The following is a 22332-nucleotide window of genomic DNA, read 5'->3' on the forward strand; positions in this document are numbered from 1 at the left end:
GAAATTTTTTCTATCCTTCCATTCATAGATGGGCAACTACTCTGTTCAATGATGGATTGAAATTTTCCTTAATTTCCAATATTTTTTCTTTGTAAAACATATTTCTTGAAAAACTAAATTTACAAAAATGAAACATGGAAAATAAAAATATGAATAATTTTATTATTAATAAATTTAATTTCATGATTTACATTTTCCCACAAAGAAAACTTAAGACACAGAGAACTTCACTAGTAAATTTAAGAAAACTATATCACAAATCTTAACAAACATGGGCAGAGAGTAGGACTAAAAGTAGATAGAGAAAAATTCTAACTTTTTAAATATAGCCAGCATAACCTTGATACCAAACCCTAATAGAAAAAGAAAATGATAAACCAACCTAAACTGACGATAGTTAAGATGTCTTAATTGGTTGTTTTTATTTGTTGTGAACAACATTTTTATTCTAATCAAAACAACTGTAGTCTTTGCTTAAAGATTAAGATCCATGATATGCCTGGATTCAAAGAGTACATCTTAGGTTATACCATTTGAGTTCCACTATGAAAAGAGAATACGTGTACAAGGCAACCCTATGGTTCTAGAAACAGCCAAGAATATTTGGGATGCAATAGGAAATAAAGACCTTTTTCTTTCTCTGCAGCACAGAGTATGTGACTGCATATTTGTCCCTAGGTTCCAAAACAAGTTCCAGATGAATATATAATGGACTTCTGAGTTTATAGTTTGAGGAAGAAATTATTATTCTAATTCTTTTTTCATAAATGAAATATGAAGACATGTAATTTATTTATATCCTGAACCATTCTCTTATCCCATCAAGTAAAACTTAGAATGAAAGAAGTGGTCACTTTTATTATTTAGCTTTGTTTTTAAGGAATGATTCTTACCAACAAATTACTTGCATCCCATAATACTTTGGTCAGAATCCTGGGCTAGGCTCCATATTTGAGTTCTGCCAAATGTTAATATTTCTGATACTCATGTGATATGCATTTGAGCAATGGAAAAACCTTTTAGCAATTTAGTTCACCTTCATTCCAGCCCACTTAAATGTATTTAGTCTCTGGAATATTATTGTTTTCCTCTAACTGCAAATATTGGAGACAAAAAAAATCAATAGCTCACTAACACTGTCAGACAAGCTGTCAATGTTTTTCCACTCATATGTTTCCCAAGTATAGTTTTTTACTTCTGTCTACTCAAGTAATAATGCTATTTTTCATTCTTTATTAATAGTTTGAATTCTCTATTATACAACAAATACTGGTATACTATGTAAATGGTTTTTTAAAATCTCCATATATTTCATCTGTTGCATAAGATTTCTTAGTTATAGTATTCTAAAGTTTTTTCAAGTGTGGTTATCAGTCTCAAAGTTAACATAGATACAAGGAATGATTTCATTAACCTATGGGAAAGTTTACTTATGGAATGTATGTTAACAAATAAAAACAGTTTGAATGCCAAAAATATTCTACTACTGTTAATGACATTGCAAAGCAGAACTTTCCTATAACCCATATTCCCTAGGGGAAAAAATCTGGTTTAATTCCAGAACAATATACTAATATAACATTGGTATGTTCAAACTATAACTTTCATGTGGAATATTGAACACAGCCAGTTATATGCTATTTCACACATTTTACAACAATAATATATATTATCTGAAATAACTTGCCAATGCAATCAATTTTAAATGATAAGTAAAAGTTACATACTAGAGGTATTGTCTTCGATACCAAACTAATCAAATTAAATTGCTCATCAAGACTCTTAACAGAAAAAACATTGACACATGCTGTCTATTTGTTGCACAGTCAGTGGATTAATTTTATGTCTTTTAAATATTATCAGTAGGAGAGATACAAATAAAGACCATGTTTTTTGAATTTATTAAACTGACAATTTTAGTACTATATACTTACTATGTTGATGTACACTGTAAACAAAATGAAAAAGCTTAAAATTTGGACAAAGTGTAAACACACATGTATCAAAATGACTGTATACGACTTAGGCGCGCATAATCATTAAAGTTCATAATTTTCAAAGGCCCTTTGCTTAATAAAATTCAAGCAATAAATAATTTTAGAATTCTGTTGATATTAAGGCACTCAGTGAATATTACAACAAACATTCTTTTCTAAAGAATCAAGATTGGATCAATATGCTATTGAGTAGGAAGAAGTAAATAATAAATGACTGTGTGATCTACAGATACTTCAAATGTACAGAGTTGTTTTATTCATGTTTTAAAAATTATTATTTATATAGAAATATCCAGACCACAAAATATTATTAGCAAACCAATGGGCCATCAAAAAATGAAATATCAACAATGATGAGAAAAGATTGCTGAACTAGATGAATAAGATGGCACAATATTCCTGCATTTATGAGCAGTCTATCTCTGATTTTTTTATTACATATATTGGTTTAAAAATGTGGAATGAATAAATAAGATGTGGTCTATATACACACCAGGGTTTTATTCTGCCATAAAGAAGAAGGAAATTATGTCATTTGCAGAAAAATGGGTGGAAATGGAGAGCGTCATGTTAAGGAAAATAAGTCAAACTCAGAAAGACAAATGTCATACATTTTCTCTCACATGTAGAAGCTAGAGAGAAAGGCTCTCATGAAAATAGAAGAGAGACCATTAGGGTACAGTAAGGGTGTCTGGGAAGGGAGAAGATAAGGAGGGCAAGGGGAGATAGTGGGGAATGAAATTGACAAAATTATGTTATATGCATGTCCAAATTTGCCACAATGAAACCAACTATTCTGTGTGATTATTATGCACCAATAAAAAATTAAAAAGTTTTAAAATGTGGTGGAGATTTTTGTTACTAGCTATATTTTTTAAATATCGAATTTTACTTCTAACTTCCAGATTTATTGGTCTTCCTATAACTTATATGTTTCCAAGTGACCATCAGACTATTAACTATATATACACATGTAAAGTAGAAAAGTGAAAATTTCCCCTAGGTCTTGAACAGTATTATCATTCAATTCACAAATTTGCATATTTATTTATTAACTCCCTCAGCAAGCATTTACTAGACATATCTTACAGATTGGGTTCTATTATATTATGTGACAATATTAAGTTTACAAAATTATACTGGATGTGAATCTATTTTATTTTCAGTTAACATCATTGTTTCTGGGAGAATAACTTAAAACTCACTTTCCCTTTCCCCTTTATAACCTAGAAGAGTAGAACAAGGATTGCTTCATTTTTCCTTTCCTAACTTCTGTATATCTCTTTCGTTTGTATCCATAATTTCTATGAGAGAGGTCAGAAAGTAATAGTGTAAATTTGCTTTAAAAAGTATTTTCCTGAATCCATTCAAAAAAATTTTTTAACATATTAAGAAAATTGTGCACCACAATCAAGTGGGGTTCATCCCTGGAATGCAAGGATGGTTTAACATCCGTAAATCAATAAACGTAATCCATCATGTCAATAGACTTAAGGATAAGAATCATATGGTTATTTCAATTGATGCAGAAAAAGCATTTGACAAAATACAACACCCCTTCATGCTTAAAACACTAGAAAAAATAGGGATAGTAGGAACATGCCTGAACATTGTAAAGACTATTTATGCTAAGCCCATGGCCCATTCTTAATGGAGAAAAACTGAAACCATTCCCTTTAAAAATGGGAACAAGACAGGGATGTCCTCTTTCACCATTTCTATTCAACATTGTCCTCGAAACTCTAGCCAGAGCAATTAGGCAGACTAAAGAAATTAAAGGGATACGAATAGGAAAAGAGGAACTTAAGCTGTCACTATTTGCTGATGACATGATTCTATATGTAGAGGATCCAAAAACCTCTGCCAGAAAACTTCTTGATCTCATCAATGAATTCAGCAAAATAGCAGGCTATAAAATCAACACATATAAATCTAAAGCATTTTTATACACAAGCGACGAAACAGTTGAAAGGGAAATGAGGAAAACAACTCCATTTGCAATAGCCTCAAAAAAATAAAATACTTGGGAATCAATCTAACTAGAGAGGTGAAAGATCTCTACAATGAAAACTACAAAACATTGAAGAAAGAAATGAGGAAGACCTTAGAAGATGGAAAGATCTCCCATGTTCTTGGATAGGCAGAATCAATATTGTCAAAATGGCCATACTACCAAAAGTGCTATACAAATTCAATGCAATTCCAATTAAAATCCCAATGACATACTTCACAGAAATAGAGTAAGCAATCATGAAATTCATCTGGAAGAATAAGAAACCCAGAATAGCTAAAGCAATCCTTAGCCTGGGAGAGTGAAACAGGGGGTATCGCAATACCAGAACTTTAAGTATACTACAAAGCAATAGTAACAAAAATGGCATGGTATTGGCACCAAAATAAACAGGTAGATCAATGGTACAGAATAGAGGATACAGACACAAACCCAAATAAATACAATTTTCTCATACTAGACAGAGGTGCCAAAAGTATGTAATGGAGAAAAGATAGCCTCTTCAACAAATGGTGCTGGGAAAACTGGAAATCCATATGCAACAGAATGAAACTAAACCCCTATCTCTCACCCTGCACAAAAATCAACTCACAATGGAACAAGGACCCTGAAATCAGACCAGAGACTCTGCATCTTATAGAAGAAAAAGTAGGTCCAAATCTTCACCTTGTTGGCTTAGGAGCAGACTTCCTTAACAGGACTCCCATAGCACAAGAAATAAAAGCAAGAATCAATAACTGGGACAGACTCAAACTAAATAGCTTTCTCTCAGCAAAGGAAACTATCAGCAATGAGAAGAGAGAGCCTACAGAGTGGGAGAATATCTTTGCCACTCATACTTCAGATAGAGCACTAATTTCCAGAATATATAAAGAACTCAAAAAACTCTACACCAAGAATATAAATAACCCAATCAACAAATGGGCTAAGGATATGAATAGATGCTTCACAGAAGAAGATGTACAAGCAATCAACAAACATATGAAAAAATGTTCACCATCTTTAGTAATAAGAGAAATGCAAATCAAAACCATGCTAAGATTCCATCTCACCCCAATTAGAATGGCGATTATTAAGAATACAAGCAACAATAGGTGTTGGAGAGGATGTGGGGAAAAAGGTACACTCATACATTGCTGGTGGGACTGCAAATTAGTGCAGCCACTCTGGAAAGCAGTGTGGAGATTCCTTAGAAAACTTGGAATAGAACCACCATTTGACCCAGCTATCCCTCTCCTCGACCTATACCCAAAGGACTTAAAATCTGCATACTACACAGATACAGCCACATCAATGTTCATAGCTGCTCAATTCACAATAGCCAGACTGTGGAACCAACCTAGATGTCCTTCAATGGATGAATGGATAAAGAAACTGTGGTGTATATATATATATATACAATGGAATATTACTCAGCTATAAAGAATAATAAAATTATGACATTTGCAGGCAAATGGATGAAATTGGAGAATATCATGCTAAGTGAGATAAGCCAACCTCAAAAATCCAAAAGACGAATGATCTCACTGATAAGCAGATGATGACACATAATGGGGGGTGGGAGGGGGGCAAGAATGGAGGAAGGAGGGACTGTATAGAGGGAAAAGAGGGATAGGAGGGGTGGGGGGAAGGAAAAAATAACAGAATGAATCAAAAACTATTAACCTATGTAAATGTATGATTACACAAATGGTATGCCTCTATTTCATGTACAGAGAAACAAGTTGTACCTCATTTGTTTACAATAAAAAATAAATTACTTTCCTTACCCCCCCAAAAAATCTGAAATGCCAAGAGCCACTATGAATAAACTACAATATTTGAATCACTTTGATTAGATGCATTAATCTCAAATATAAATATTTACTTATTTGTTAAGTATATTTGGCTTCTAAAATAATAAAATTAAATCCAAATTGAATGGACTTTGAATATTTAGTGCACCATTGAATACACACAAGTGCTTCTGACATAAAAATTAGTAAAATGTGTTAATAAAAATGCAAAATAAAAGGTTGTTAAATCCTATACCAAATAGTATTTTCTTCTTTTTATCAGTACAAATAGGTGTTCTGAGACATGCTTATAAATTCTATGTAATCACAAAACACTGTTTTGGAGCCATTAGCTATGTTCTGAGTGCCTTTCTCAAAGGAGACTATTTTGCCAAGATGGTATTCATGAAAAGTATAAGCTACAGAACATGTCACATTTTATCAAATAAGTTATCATTCAAGATACAAATCAAATGTTATCTCTATCACAAAGCCTCCTCTGATTTCCTCCCCACCCAGATGTTCTCTCTCATGTTTTCTCTCTCCTTTCTCTGAACACCCACTGAAATTTACTTTTACATCTTTTGTGGTTATCATGACCTTTTCATAATGCATTGTAATGGTTTGAATAAATATCTCCTCTTTCATAATAGTTTGCTTATAGTATACAAAGACTTTTACATATTTTTCATTCTTCATTATAGGTGGCAGAGTGTCATATACATGTTTCCCAAGAAACACTTTGGTGCTTCATTTTTTTTTTTGTTTCAGACCTTTATATTACTTTTATTATTTTAATAGGTTTAATGTTTTACCCTTGTTTCTCAAAACTAAATTACAATCTCCTTGAGGCTTATAGCAATTTTCTAACACTTTTATACTCCCAGAATTCTTGGCACAGGGCATGCTGAGAAGTGTTCCATTTAATTGATTTAATGTTATCAAATATTCATCTAAGAAACATTTCAGAACATAGCTAGCAGCCATCTCCCAGTCAGAGGAATCAAATCCCATAAAATTTGCTTACCATGGCACTGAAATTTGCATGATCCCCTTTCCTATTTGGAATCTGAATGCAGGAGACTGGCAAATTCAGTCTTACCCCAGTGGCCAGATTTCTCAGGTCAGCAGCATTATGCTCCCCACGCAACAGCAAACTGTTATTATTAGAACCAATTCCCAGAGAGGCCCGATAGAGATATGTCTGAGTAAGTCTCTCTACTGTAGTGACATCTACTGTGGCTGAAGCCATACAAGGATTAGAAGCCATCTTCCTTCCATGCCTCAGATCCTCTGAAGAGTGACAGCAGCTTTGAGAGGAATAACCTGGGCTCTGGCTCAACTTGATACACATGAAGAAAAGCAAGCACCCCAGAAATATGAAGGAAATGCAGGCCAAGGCAATTACTAAGTACAAGTTCTGGGTAGAAAGTTGCCCTCCTGGTTCCCAGACATCTTCAAAATCTGGAAGGACCTGAGGCATAGAATTGCTTAAAAGTACACCCAGAATGACAGAGGAGGAAAGTGGTGGGTCACCATGGTCCTGAACCACTACCACCACCCTCTGCTTAATTGCATCTGTAGACAGAACTAAGCGTGCGGTACGGAGCTCTCCCATATTGGCTGAAATTCTGAAAAGACTAGAGTCAGAAGCCTGAGAGATGTGGTATGAGAGCCAGGCATTGGAACCACTGTCTGCATCCTCTGCTACCACTTTTGTGATCAAGTGTCCTGTTTTGGCAGAGTGGGGCACAACTTCCACTGGGATAGAGCCATTCCTGGGCAAGGGAAACAAGATGACCGGCGCATTATCATTCCTGTCTATCACAAACAAGTTCACGGTCACTGTTGCACTTCTGGGAGGAATGCCACCATCCCGGCCTTCCACTTGGAAGTGAAATCCCCTGAGTTTCTCAAAGTCAAAGGAAATTTTGGCAATGATCTCCCCACGGGATGGTTCCACTGCCACCAAGCTCGAGGCTGGCATCCCTTCAGAATTAAGAGTATCCAACAGTTTGTAATAGACAAGGCCATTTTCCCCCTGGTCTGGGTCCTGGGCAAACACACGACCTAAAGAGGCCCCAGGGCCGTTGTTTTCAGCCACAAAAAGTTCTTGATGTGGTTGAGGAAATCTTGGTGTATTGTCATTTACATCAGCCACTGACACAGTGAGAGTCCTTTGGGTGCTGAGGGGGGGTGAGCCATCATCTGAGGCAGTGATCAGGACCTGGTATTCGCTCATCTGTTCATGGTCAAGAGGCCCGTCAGTCAGCAGGCTGTAGTAGTTGTCAAAGGAAGCCTTCAGCTGAAAAGGGCCTCTGCTGGACATGCTACAAGTGACTCTACCATTGGGACCAAGGTCCTCATCCTTTACACTAAGGAGAGCAATCACTGTGCCAGGGGCAGCATCCTCTGGAACTGAGCTGGAGATAGTCATGAAGTCCACCTCCGGGGCATGATCATTCACATCGGTCACCTCCACCAGCAGTTTGGCAGTGCTTACTAGACCGAAGGCACCTTCATCCCTTGCCTCAATGTATGCCTCCAACAGCGTTTCTGGTGCACCTAGCGAAGCAGTTACCTGCACCTCCCCACTTTTAGGATGTACGTGAAAAATATGTCGCAGCTCTGCTTGAGTGCTATTGCTGAAGGAGTACCAGACTTCACCATTAGAGCCTTCATCTGGATCTGAGGCCCGAACCTGGAATAACACAGTCCCAATTGGTGCAGTCTCTGGAACCTTGGTACGGTATACAGAGCGCTCAAACACAGGTGCGTTGTCGTTTGTGTCCACCACGATGATGGTGACTTGTGCGTCTGCGGAGCGCGCAGGCAGCCCACCATCCTGAGCTGTGAGGACCAGCAGATGGGTGGCAAGCTGCTCCCGATCCAGCGCTTTCTCCAACACCAACTCCGGGTATTCGCTGCCGTCAAGCCGCGACCCCATGTCCAGGCGAAAGTGCTGGCTGGGGCTTAGGCTGTAGCTTAGCATCCCGTTACTTCCCTCATCAGCATCTTGGGCATTAGGGAGAGTAAAGCGAGCTCCGGGTGTCAGAAACTCCGGGATGTGCAGCTGTACATCGCCGGCAGGAAAATGAGGTGAGTTGTCATTGGTATCCAGGACATGAACACACATCTTGTGCAGCTCCAGAGGGTTCTCGAACATTAGTTCATAGGTCAAGACGCAGGCAGCTTTGGTCCCGCACAGCCGCTCGCGGTCCGCTGGCTCTCGGACCACCAAGTTACCGCTGCTCAGGTCCACTCCAAAGTAGGGCTCCCGGTGGTGGGAAAGGATGCGAAAGTTCCTTAAGGACAGAGCAGCCGCGGGCAACTTCAAGTCCGTGGCGACATTGCCTATCCCCACGCCCCGCTCGGTCTCCTCCAACACTGAGTACTCCAGATGTTTGGCGGCAGCGCCGCAGGAGACCCAGAAACATAGAACAGCCACCTCCCAACCCATCATTCTCTCCTTTGGCGTCCACGCTCCACCAGCGGTGACCTGGGACCATGTTCCGGACTCCCGGGGACTACGAGCCACGACGAAGAAAAAGCTGTGTGGACCTCCGCGAACTTAGAAGTGCAGAGACCGCCGGCCGACGTTCCGCCTCTGGAGTACGGGAATTACCCGGTGCTGGCCAGCTAGGAGCTCTGTTTGCTCAACTGGAGACTTTGCAGCCCTCTGGGAAAGCCGATCCAGCCGGGTGCGGAGAAGCGCAGCGCCGCCTAGGGGTACAGAGTCGAGTAAACTTGCCCCGGCTGGAGAAGGGCAGTCTTCAGTCTCCGCGGACTACGATGTTGCCCCCAGCTCTGGCCGGGCGTAGGGTGGGAGAAGGAAGACGTTCTGAGAAACTATCAAGTCTCTCCTTAAAGGGCGTTTCCTAGGACAACGCCCTGACACGCCCCCAGTCTTAACCTCTTCCTGAAGACAGCTGATAACTGGGGCCGAACGCGACTGGGATCTTCTCCGCCCAGTCGAGCGTCTAGCCTCATTTCTGTGACCCACTGACCTCCTATATTGCCCGCTGAAAGTGCAGAACCCCTTGCAGAACCGCGAAGCGGAGGCGGTAAGAGGCGGAACCGTGAACGTGACTGACCACGCCTTCTAAGCTTAAGGAAACAGGAACCACGGAACCAAGTGCTGTCATGCATTGGGTGCTGGGTTCCCAGCCTCCTTGCTGAGGGTCGAAGTCCCTCCCGCACCCTCTTAAGTCTCCGGAGCCGCCAAGAGTTCAATGGAGGCGACAAGGAGGGGCACTTTGGGGAACAGTTTCCACTTCAAACTTCCCATAGACTCAGGCTTTTGAGGCAGCAAAGCCAGCGAGCGCAAGGCTTACCATTTTACGCCCCCCTTCCCCCCATACACACTTTCTTTCTGTCAGATCGCAGTTTCTCCTTCCCCAAGAGGCCCTACTGGGAGTGCTTTGCAGGCATCTATAGATGCTCTGAGTAACAGAGGAGGTCATAAACCAGTAAAAATACCAAAACCCAGAAACTAAAAAATTAACAACTTGTCCCCAAACAGGACGTGAGGAGATGTGGAGGGGAAAGTGCTGAGATACTCTCCACAGTGCGACCAGGAAACTACTCACTGTAAATTCATTCTCTGAATATTTAGAAAACAGCAATGAGGCAGGTAGTGCCAATACCTTCTCCAACTTCGCTTTCAATCCGGGCTTCTGCACGAAAATCGCGACGGGTGATCAGTTGGGTGAGAAACATCTCTGAGCCACAACACTTCCAACTTCTGTCTGCCATCTAAAACCAGTTGCTGAGACAGGCGAGCTAGGACGATTAAATTCCTCTTTCAAATCCTCTTTTAAATCTAGTTGCAGTGTTCAAAGCCCCAAGAATCAAAATTTGAAAGGCAAAAGCTGAACAATTGATCAAAGAACTAAAGCTTCCTGGACATTTTCTGGTTATTAAATTGCCTAAAAGCATTGATAATTACTGAAGCGAGGTGATGGTTCATGTAGGTTAATAATTACACAATTCTCTCAGTTTTTGTTTATGTTTGAATATTGGTGTGTATTTTTAAATTGCTGATTTAAATGTGGGAAGGGTGAAAACTCCATCATTTTCTTCTTAAGACCCAAAGTGGAACTCTTCCGCTGGAAAGTGGGATTCAGTGTTCCACTGAGAACCATTTACCTCCCCCTGCACATCACAGATCCATTCCCTGTCTCTTCCAGGGAACTATAAACAGGATGTAACATAAGGCAGTGTAAATAGTAAATGTACCCTTACTAGTCTGCCTTTGTGAATTAAGGAACTAAGTCTCAGACAAAATTAGGACAAGAAACATGTCATCTATTAGGTAGACACAATTAGCAAACTTTACTAGGATATGAAATAGTCCACAAAATTTGAACTTATTCTTCACCAAATTTCAAAAACAAAACAAATAATTTGCCTCAGTGCAAAGATTAGGATTTGCATTTTCTCGTTTTAATTTACTGCTACTAGTCAAGCTAATTGCTTTGGGATTAAATGTTTTTCTTTCCACTAGCAGCATACGAAAAACATTTGGAGAGATGCACTCAACTTTTGGAAAACCCCTTAACTTTTGACCTATAATGAAGCCTCTTACACAAGTTTAGGAATACTAAACTCTATCTGGGAGGACAGTATGTGTACACATAAATTAAGATGTGAGGAAAAGGAAAATCTAATACAGAGAACCAGCATGGAAATTTATCACAAAATTCTTCACACAATCCTCAGATTTCTAGCTTTCCTTTTTCCTTTTGCCCCATTTAAACTACCACTGATATCTATTTTCAAGGTATTTAATTGGTGTCAAGAAGAATTGAATAGTACCTGCCAGGTGAGCTCCATCTCACCATATGCCTACCTAATTCCAGGTATAACATTTCATTCTTATTCAAAAAAACAGGGATTTGTAAGAAAGCAATATTTAGGAGAAAGGATATCCCTAAATGGACAGGATTACCAGATGAACATTAAAATCCTGAATCAACAAAACTCTCAGAACCTTTTGTTGCTAATATTTCATTTTGCAATTTTACAGAGTTTTTCATAGTTTGTCCTAATTCAGGAATTTCCAAGCTTTTACTTAAGTGCAATTATAATTTTAAGTGGAGACTATGCAAATCATAATCTTAATTTCTGCTTAAGCTCTATTGCCCAAACTATTATTATAAAGCCCTTTCATTAAACTTGACCTTCAGCTATAAATTCAGAAGATTAGTCCACTGCATGCACTCTTTTTTTTTTAACACTTTATATTTTATTTTATTTATTTTTATTGTAAACAAATGGGATACATGTTGTTTCTCTGTTTGTACATGGCGTAAAGGCATACCATTTGTGTAATCATAAATTTACATAGAGTAATGTTGTTTGATTCATTGTTATTTTTTCCCTTCCCCCCACCCCTCCCACCCCTCTTTACCCTCTATACAGTACTTTGCATGCACTCTTATTACAGATCTCAAAGCCAAAGAAGAAAATAGTGACTCTGATACCTCCTAAAGAGCTTGTCAATGAAAGGATACTGCACTTTAAACAAAATTTTCTTAGTGCCTAAGATTGTTACCTAGAAATATATTAGGTACTATGGAAACTAATTAACAAATACGACATCATAATCACATTAAACAAACTTTAATCCTGTAAAATAGTTTAACTAAGTGCCCAAAGCAAGTCTAATAGAGTCAGAGTTCTTTGAGGATAGAGATCTGTATCATTTGATTTTGTTTCTCAAGTTTCTAAAGTAAGTGGCTAAAGCACTCTTGATATACAACATCCTCTTGAGTCATTTTTTTGTTTGCGCTTTTTTTTTTTTTACTTAGATCTCTTACCAATAACAAACCACTACAGAATTTATTTCCCAAGTTTTTGTTCTAAGGAACTAATTTTTCTCTATGATGTACTCTCTAAAGTATCTTGGATCTTTCTTTGTGAATTTACACTCTAACTCTGTTATGTTTACTTATTATTTTTATTAATGATGTACCAATTTCTCAAAAAAAAACTTTATTTAAAAATATTTTCCATCTTCAAACTATGACCCTCAAAACTTAAGTCATGCTTCAGGCAGGCCAATCACCTCCAAGAAAAAGACATCTAGTTCTCTCATTCTAAATACTGTATGTGATGAGAGTCCAAGATTGCAGTCTGACCATCAGGGCAAACCATTGCCAATGCCTATCGCTAAGCTGTCACAGGCAGAAGACAAAAGTAGATTTACATTGCTGGAAGTCAAAAATCTGAAGTTTATTTGTATTTCACATTCTTTTTCTTGAATGATATCTTTGGGTATTTTTCCCTTTTCCACATATTTGATCTCTTTGAGGACATTTATCAGGACATTTTCTGTGTTTCAAAGATATGCTTTTCTCTCAAATTCTGCTGAATTCTTTGTCATTTCCCATTTACTTTTCTCAGATTCTGCAAGTGTTTCTTCTTGATCTGGACTATATACCAGGCAGAGCCTGCTCACCTTTTTTACAGTTTCGAATACATCCTTAATTTCTGTGATGATTTTATATTTCTCTTCCATTTATTTCATGAATTGTTCCAGTTCACTTTTCATGATCTTCTATGGCCTTTTCATTTTATCATTGAAACTCTGGAACCCTGTTTCAAGTTCTTGATTCAAAATTAAGTCTTGCAAACAAAACTGAAGAAACTATTGCACACCATATTTTCAATAAAAGGTGACTATCCAAAAATAGATAAGGAACTTAAACAACTCAATAATAAGAAAACAACGCATTTGAAAATGAATAAAGTATTAGAAGATAGTCTAAGTTATAATTTTTATAGGCAAAATAAATAAAATTATCTTTTTAATATGATAAACTGTGCTGTATCATTCTGAAAATACAAGATAAAGCTTAATCATATCATTGTGGGTCTTTCCAGTAGATGCTAAGAGTTTTGTGTGTCCGAATGCAAAAAACGAATAGTATGTTTTAGAGGAAATTATAACTAGTTTTAGATTAAGGATGAGAAATTTGAGGACATTTTTAGTTTAGGGATAAAAGTGTGTGTGTGTTACACATTTTTAATGGTCATCTTTTTCTCATAAAAGTAACATACTATTTTGTGCTTTTGATGAGTTTGACTTATATACATGATTTTTATTGCTATTTTCACTTTGAGTGGAATTTTAATGTAAATTGTTCTTATTTTTATACTTTAATTTTCACTAATTTTGCTTCTAGGCAATAGGTAGAAAAAAACTTTTAATCTTAAAAAAGAAATAAAATGAGTAAAGGGGATGACAGATGTAACTCAAAAGTAGTGTTTTCCTAGCACGTGCAAAGCCCTGGGTTCAATCCCCAGCCCTGATACCTGAATAGCATCACACACACACACACACACACACACACACACACACACAACACACACACAAAATGGTCAATAGTTATATGAAAAATGCTCAAAGTCACTAATCATCAGGGAAATGCACATTTAAACCACAATGAGATATTATCTCACACTTGTTAGAATGACTGTTGTCAAAAGATGAAAGAGAATAAATGTTGGCAAAGATATGGAGAAAAGGGAACCCCTGCATGCTGTTGGTGGGAATATAAACTAGTACAGCCCTATGGAAAACAGCATGAAAGTTCCTCAAAAAGTTAAAGATAATAACTGCCATATAATCTGGCGAGCCCACTATTGGGTGCATATTTAAAGGAAATGAAATCAATATGTCAAGGAAATATTTGTACTTCCATGTTCACTATTCAAAATAGCTTAGACATGGAACCAATCTTAATTTCCATCAGTAAGTAAATGGATAAAGAAAATATATACCTACATAATGGAATACTAATGAAGAAGGAAATCCTGTCATTTGTGATACCATAGATGAATCTAGAGGACTTTATGTGAAATGAAATAAGCCAGGCACAGAAAGATAAATGTCACATGATCTTACTTATACAGTTAACCCTCCATATTCATGGATTTCATATCTGTGGATTCAACTACTGATCAGAAATATTTCTTAAAGTTGCTTCTAAACTGAACATGTACATTTTTTTCTTGTCCTTATTCCTTAAACAATAAAATGTAACAAGTATTTACATAGCATTTATATTACATTAGGCATTATAATTATTCTAGAGATGATTTAAAACGTACAGGAGGATGTGCATATGGTTTTACGCACATTTTATATAAGAAACTTGAGCATTCACAAGTTTTGGGATCTGTGGGGGCTCTGGAGCCAAAACCACAGATATCCAGGGATGACTGTACATGAAAGCTAATGAAGTTGAATTTATAAAAGTAGACAGTAGCATGGTGGTTACAAGGGCTTGGAGTGGGGATATGTTGGTCAAAGGATACAAACTTTCAGTTAGATAGTAGAATAAATTCAAAAGATCTACCATGCAGCATGGTAATTATAGTCAACAACAATGTATTCTATTCTTGAGAACTGCAGAGTAGATTTTAAGTCCTATCAGTGCAAAAAGTATGTGAGGTGATACCTATATTAATTAGGTTGATTAAGCCATTCCACAATGTGTACATACTTCACAACATACTGTACATGATAAATATATGCAATCTTTACTTCTTAATTTAAAAACAATTGATTAATTAGGTTTTGTGTTTGGCCAAAGACTTCTAGTCAAAAATGTCTGCTTGTAAAAAATTTCAGGTGTATATTCTTATCTGTAATTTGTCATGTATATATTTTTCCTTTCTTGCAATATGAACATAGATCCCATGTTGACTCTTTTGTGAGCATTACTTATCTTTGAGAGAAGTTTTTCCAAGACCATCTACTTTCAGGTAGAATATGTAATTAGATGGGTAATAAATTCTTTGAGTTAAAGTTATACTTTCCTTTTTGCCATTTTGATAGTGTTTTGTGTGTATCAGAGCTTTTACATGTCTTTAACTGATGAGAACTGCCAACTTGCAAGACAACTTGTCATTCAGAGTTTTCTCTTCAGCTTACCACATCCTTAGGTTTAATCTTGAAATAATGGTGCATCTGCTCACTATCACATTCAGCCCTGCCTTCTCTCCTATTTAGTCATAGAATTATGAGTATCATCCTTCAGTCTCCACCTAGATCTCTCGGTTCTAAAACAAGAAGACATTGGTTTTGCATCTCAGTGTGAGTTACCACGTGGAAACACCAATCCACCAGGCCTTATAGAGCTCTCCAGTGGTAGGTATACTTTCACAGCATTCTCACAGCTTGGTCCACTCTTCATGGCACTTGGGAAGTTATCTTCATAATCATTATAGTTTTATTCAAATATTTACAGAGTTTCATCACAGGTATGGTCTTATTTTTTGTTTGCTGCTCTTTTTGTTGTTTTTGGTAAGTTTCATGGAAGATAAGAGACATTTGAATGTACATTTTCATTCATCCATAGTTGATAAATTCCACTTTTGTTTAGTTTTGTAGGTATGTGGGAAAGTACTGATTTAAATATTTTAAACTCATCATCTCATTGAAATATTCTTAGTTCTAAATATTTTTCCTTGATTTTCTGGGACTTTTAATTTTCTGGGATTTTACAAGTAAAAAACTTGTATTACCTGGACATTTTTTATCATTCAACAATATATTTTATTCTTCTTTCTAACATAACACATGTATGTGTGTATATTCTTATCCTGTGTTGTCTTAAACATCCATGGCAGTATTGAATAAAATCTATAATAAGTATCCTGATATGCTCATGATTTTTATGGGACTAATTCTTGTGTTTAATGTTTAAAATGAAAGTGGCTAGTGTTTTTGCCACTTTATTATTATTATCATTTTATTTACTTTTAATTCCTTTTAAGAATCTATCCTAATGATATTTATCATTTTTGAAACCATCATATAGCATGAGATTAGTATACAGCCTTTTTTGGAAAAATGAGAGCATAATCACATTTTTATTTCAAATTAGGCATTATCTAATAAACTAATATTAGTTTATTATATGAGAACTGCCAACTGCAAGACAACTTGTCATTCAGAGTTTTCTACTCTGTGATTTTAGGTTAGTAGTGATTTTAGGACTTCCTTTTCAGCCACACTTAAAATCTTCATTGGCAGCTCAGAGGAAGATTTAATGCGAGGGCTTACCAAATATATAGCAATATGAAGATTGAATGTAGGCAAATATATGGTGTGATTGAAAGATATAGGCTGGCTCTTAATCAGCAAATCTGAGTTTTAAAAAACGTAAGTATAAGCCAGGCACAGTAGCACGCACCAGAAATCCCAGGGACTTGGGAGGCTGAGATAGAGAATTGCAAGTTCAAGAACAGCCTGAGAAACTTAGTGAGATCCTGTCTGAAAGTGAATAACAGAAAGGTCTGAGGATGTAACCTAATGGTGAAGTGCCCCTGAGTTCAATACCTAGTAATGGAAAAATAAGGAGGTATAAAAGTCTAGTACAGCCTCATTGTTGACAGTTTTGCAACTAGCAAAAAAAAAAAAAAAAAAAAAAAACCCACAAAATTCTAGTTTTCAATCCATCATGAAAAATAGGTGATATGGCTTGCTATCATTTGGATACCGTTTTTTTCCCAAAGATTCATTTGTTGGAAGCTTGACACTCAAAGTAACCATATTGAGAGTTGTAGGACCTTTCAGAAGTGAGGCCTGTGAGATTAGGTGATGGAACACCACCCTCAGAAGGGATTAATGCCCATCTTGATCTTGCAGTGGTAAGTTAGGTCTCTTGGTACTGGATTAGTTACTGTGAGAGCAAGTGGTATCAAGCCAGCTTGTCTTCCTTCCTTCACTCTCTTCCTTCTTCTCTTACCATGTGGACTCTCCCACATGTACCTTTCTGTTTTCCATTATGAAGACTTCACAAGAAGCTAAGCAAATATTTGTCACTGTATTTGTGAACTTTCCCACCTCCAGAACTTTGAGTTAACATGAACCCTTTTTCTTTATAACTTATCCAGTCTCAAATATTTTGTTATAGCAACAAAAAACCCAGTACAATGTGACTATTAAACAAACAAATTTTGAACTTAATTACCACATATATGGAGTTTAAAATAGAAGGGCTTGATCTCCTCCTGGAGTTGATTAACCAAAGTATGACTTTAACTTCTGAGGGCCATACTTGAAGGTGAAATAGAAAACCTGTATCTTAAGCAATTGTACGAAACAACATAAAGACATATGTTGTTGAATTTATAACAGAAATGTAACAAATTTGCCAATCACAGTGCAAAAGAGTTGGGTAGGAGAGCAGCTCTATCAGGTAAGGAAATGACACCAGATGGTAATTCAAATCCACAGAAGCAAATGAACAAAACCAGAAATGGTAACTAAGAAATGCTATAAATATCTTTTTCCCCTCAGCCCCTCTAAAAGATATAAAAATTACACAAAGTAATAATTACTATAACAATGCATTGTTGGGTTTGTTTTATATATATAAAAGATTTTATATTGTTTATATATATATATATATATATATATATAAAGAATGTGTCTTGATTTTATGTAGTAATTTTTATCATACTCTGGGTGGCTTACAACACAGTTTTCCTCCTAGTTCTGGAGGGGACAAGTCCTGACTCAATTTACTGGCAGGGCTGCATTCCCTCTAGAGGCTCCAGGAGTATTCTATTCCATGCCCCTTCCAGTTCACATGGACTTCTGTTCTGTGTGTGTCTTCTCTTTTTCTATCTCTTATGAAGACACTTGTCATTGGAATTAGTGCCCATCTGGAAAATCCAGGATGACCTCATCTCAAGACCCTTGACTTAATTACATCCTCAAAGATTATTTTTCCAAGCAAGGTCACAGATTCCAGAAATTAAAATGTGGACATACCTTTAGGGGGGCACAATTTAACCCGCCACAAGATCTAATAGACTTAACAATAATACTAAAAGGGAGGAGAAATAAAGTTATATTTTATTTTATAATATTTTTATCTCATGCAAATTAATATAAATCTGAAGTAGATACTGATAAGCTAGAATGTATATGGTAAATGCTGGAGAAGCCACTGAAAAAACAACTCAAAAACATACATTTTAAAAGTTATTAAAGGAATTGCAATGTTAAATGATAAAATATGCAGTAAAAATAAATAAGGGAGAAACATAGGAGCAAAAGAGAATGATGACACATAAGAAAGGGAAATGACAGACATAAATCCAACTGTATCAAAAACATTAAATGTGAATGGATTAAGTAATCCAATAAAAGGTAGAATTGTTAAACTGGAGTTTAGAGATTAGATATTTTACAGAAAACAAAAATCCAATTATATGTTGTCTACAGGAGTAACCTTTAGATTGAAAAATAAAAATAGGAACCAGGCCTACACCTATAAGCCTAGTGGCTCAGGAGGCTGAGGCAGGAGAATCACATGTTCAAAACCAGTCTCAGCAAGTTAACAAGGCCCTAAGCAACTTTGTGAGACCCTGTCTACAAAAGGGATGGAGGGCAGGGATGTGGCTCTGTGGGTGAGTGCCCCTGGGTTCAATCCCTGACACACACACAAAAAAGGATGGTAAAATATATATTGTGAAAACAGCAAACACAGGAGGCAATACACAAACTACAAGACAAAAATGTTCCTAGAAATATAAAGGGACATTTTATAATGAAAAAGGGTGAATTAGGAAGATGGAGCAATTAGATACATATGTACATCTAACAAAGAGCCCCAATATATGAAGTAAAAACTGATAGAAATGAAATAAAAAATAGATAATTCAACAGTAATAGCTGAAGATTTTAATACTCCACTCCCAGTAATGATAACTAGGCAAAAGATCAACAAGGAAAGCCATAAACAATACTGTAAACATAATAGATATCTGCCTCTGTCTGTTTGGGCTGCTATAACAAAATGCTATATGCTTGATAGTTTATAAACAACACAAATTTATTTCTGGCAGTGCTGGAGGCTGGGAAGTCTGTGATGAAGATACGAGACGATTTGGTGCCTGATAATGGTGTACTTTCTGTCTCACAGATGTCACATTCTTAATGTTTCCTAACATGTGGAAGAAGCAAGACAACTCTCCAGAGCCCAATTTATAGGAGCACTACTCCTATTCATGAGTGTAGGGATTTCAGGTCAGTCAATGTACAGAGGAGAGAAAGTCCTTCCAGTCAGGCAAACTCCTCAGGACAAAAGGCGCTCTGTTGAATGGCTTAGTGATGTTCTGCAACTCCTCAATCCTTGAGGCCTGGAGACATTATCTTATTATAGTAACCCTTGGTAGTAGTGGACTCTGAGACACAAGCAAGTTATGTGATCTGCACATGCACAAAGCTAATTGTACTATGGAACCTAGGTAACGATATGACCCTGGAATAGAACTGGACTGACTTTCCCATGAGAGCCACTTCTTGCTCTTCACCATCCTGTGTGCTTACCTCTTTATTACTCTCCCTTTAACCCTTATAGCTGGACCCCAGTTAAACTTTACATGTGAGGGCAGTATCCTCATGACTTAATCACCTTTCAAAGGCACCACCTCTTCATACTACCACACTGAATGTTAGGTTTCAACATGAATGTGGGAAGAGAAGACAAAAGCACTTAGATCATAGTAAAATCTGTAGAATATCCATCCATCAGCCACAGAATACACATTCTTCTCAATTACATGTAGAACATTCTCCATGATAAGATTTATGCTAAGCCACAAAACAAACCTAAACAAATTTTAGAAGATTGATATCATACAATGTATGTTCTTCGACCACAGTGGAGTAAAATTAGAAATCAATAAACAAAATAATATAGATAATTCACAAACAAGTAGAAATTAAACAACACACAATAACCCAAAAGTCAAATAATAAACCTAGAGAGATTAGAAATTAACCTTAGATGAATGAAAATGAAGACAGAACATGTTAAAATTTATAGGATACAGCTAAAATTGTCCTAAGAAAGAAATTTATAGCTGCACATGTCAATATTCTTTTAAAAAGATCTCAAATCAACAACATAACCTTCCACCTTAAGACATTGGAAAAATACAAGCAAACTCAACTCAAATGAAAAGTAAGGAAGGAAATAATTAGAAAAGAATTTAATGAAATAAAGAGTAGAAAAAACAATAAAGACAATGAAACCACAAGTTCTTCCTTGAAAGGATGAACAAAATTAACACAACTTTACCTACACTACCCAAGAGAAAGAGCCAAAAGATTCAAATTACTACTACAAGAAAAGAAAGAAGGGGCTGGGGATATAGCTCAGTTGGTAGTGTGCTTGCCTTGCATGCACAAGGCCCTGGGTTCAATCCCCAGCACAAAAAAAAAAAAAAAAAAAAAAAAAAAAAAGATTAACGCTACTATTAACCTTACATAAATAATACAGTCAGGTACTGGGATTTCTTAGGTACTGAGTTTAGAATTTGGAGAGGAACACAATGTAACTCATAGTATTCTGACTACTGGCTCCTAACTCAAAGTCCCAAATCTCACCTAAATAAAGTATAGGTAAGATGTGAGATATGATTCTTCCTAGGACAAAATTCCTCTTCCACTATGAATCTGCAAAGAAAGACAAGTTATCTGATTCTAAAATTCAATGGTGAGAAAGGCATAGGATAGGCACTCTCATTTCAAAAGGGAGGAATAAAAAAAATAAGCCACAAGGTGGCAAGTACCTAACCTAGCAGGGCAAAATTGCATTGATTTTAATGCTGGAAAATAAAACCTCTTTATTTTGATAGTCTGCACTCTGGATCCACTTGGGTGGTGCCACCTTCTGGTCTCTCCAGAGTGGCAGCCCTATCCCCTTAGCCCTGTGCCCTCTGGGTCTGGGGTGGCACTGGCAGCCTTGCTAATATCTAAACCAGTTTTAGGGTAATTTTTTCTTTTTCCTGGAGGATAATTCATGGTCACAGCAATAGTGGCACTGTAGGATTCCAGAAGCTGGACAGCCTTCCTTTGCTTCATCCCATCTCTACCTGCTTGGGTCCAAGCTGCCAGGATTTCTGCTGGTATACTCCCATCTCTATTCCTGATTTTGGCTGAAATGGCTAATTGAATCCACGAGTCACACAGTTATAATCTCTCCAAAGACGTTTTCTGGTTTATTTCCTCTTTAAGAGATTGAAAACATCCCAAATATTCAAGTTCTGGTTTTATTTTTTTCCAGTGCTGGGGACTGAACCCAGGGCCTTATACATGCTAGACAAGCACTCTACCACTGAGCTACAATCCCGGTCCAAGTCCTTTTTGCTTATCACTTCCTTCCTCAATTATCGCTCTCTTCTTACATCTTACTCTAAGATGCAAAGAGAAACCAGACTAAGCTTTCAACTGTTCACTTAAAAATCTCAACCAAATATTCAAGTTTGTCATGCACAAGTTTTGCTTTCCATAAAACACTACTACACAACTAAGTCAACTTTTTGCATTTCCTCCAGTTTCCAATATGTGCCTCATTTCCATTTGAGACGTCAACAGAAGCATCCTTAATATTTGTATTTCTACCAGCATTGTGTTCATGATATATGTATATCTCTAAAATGATAGAAGTTTTGTCTATAGTTTCTTTTCTTACTGAGCTCACAGTCATCTGTAACATCCACATTTCTACCAACAGTT

General features: G+C 36.8%; 2 protein-coding genes across 2 annotated transcripts in view; both read right to left on the reverse strand.

The window, feature by feature from the left end:
* Nucleotides 1-22332, reverse strand: part of LOC306664320 (uncharacterized protein) — a 241121-nt gene that overhangs the window by 74643 nt on the left and 144146 nt on the right. The window lies entirely within an intron of this gene.
* PCDHAC1 (protocadherin alpha subfamily C, 1) lies at nucleotides 6787-9590 on the reverse strand (the record flags this gene model as incomplete). Its single annotated transcript, XM_079144375.1, has 1 exon — nucleotides 6787-9590. The coding sequence occupies exon 1, from the start codon at nucleotides 9244-9246 to the stop codon at nucleotides 6787-6789; it is 2460 nt and encodes an 819-aa protein (XP_079000501.1). The 5' UTR covers nucleotides 9247-9590.

The sequence above is a fragment of the Sciurus vulgaris genome, assembly GCF_902686455.1.
Source record: "Sciurus vulgaris genome assembly, chromosome: 6".
NCBI classification, from domain to species: domain Eukaryota; kingdom Metazoa; phylum Chordata; class Mammalia; order Rodentia; family Sciuridae; genus Sciurus; species Sciurus vulgaris.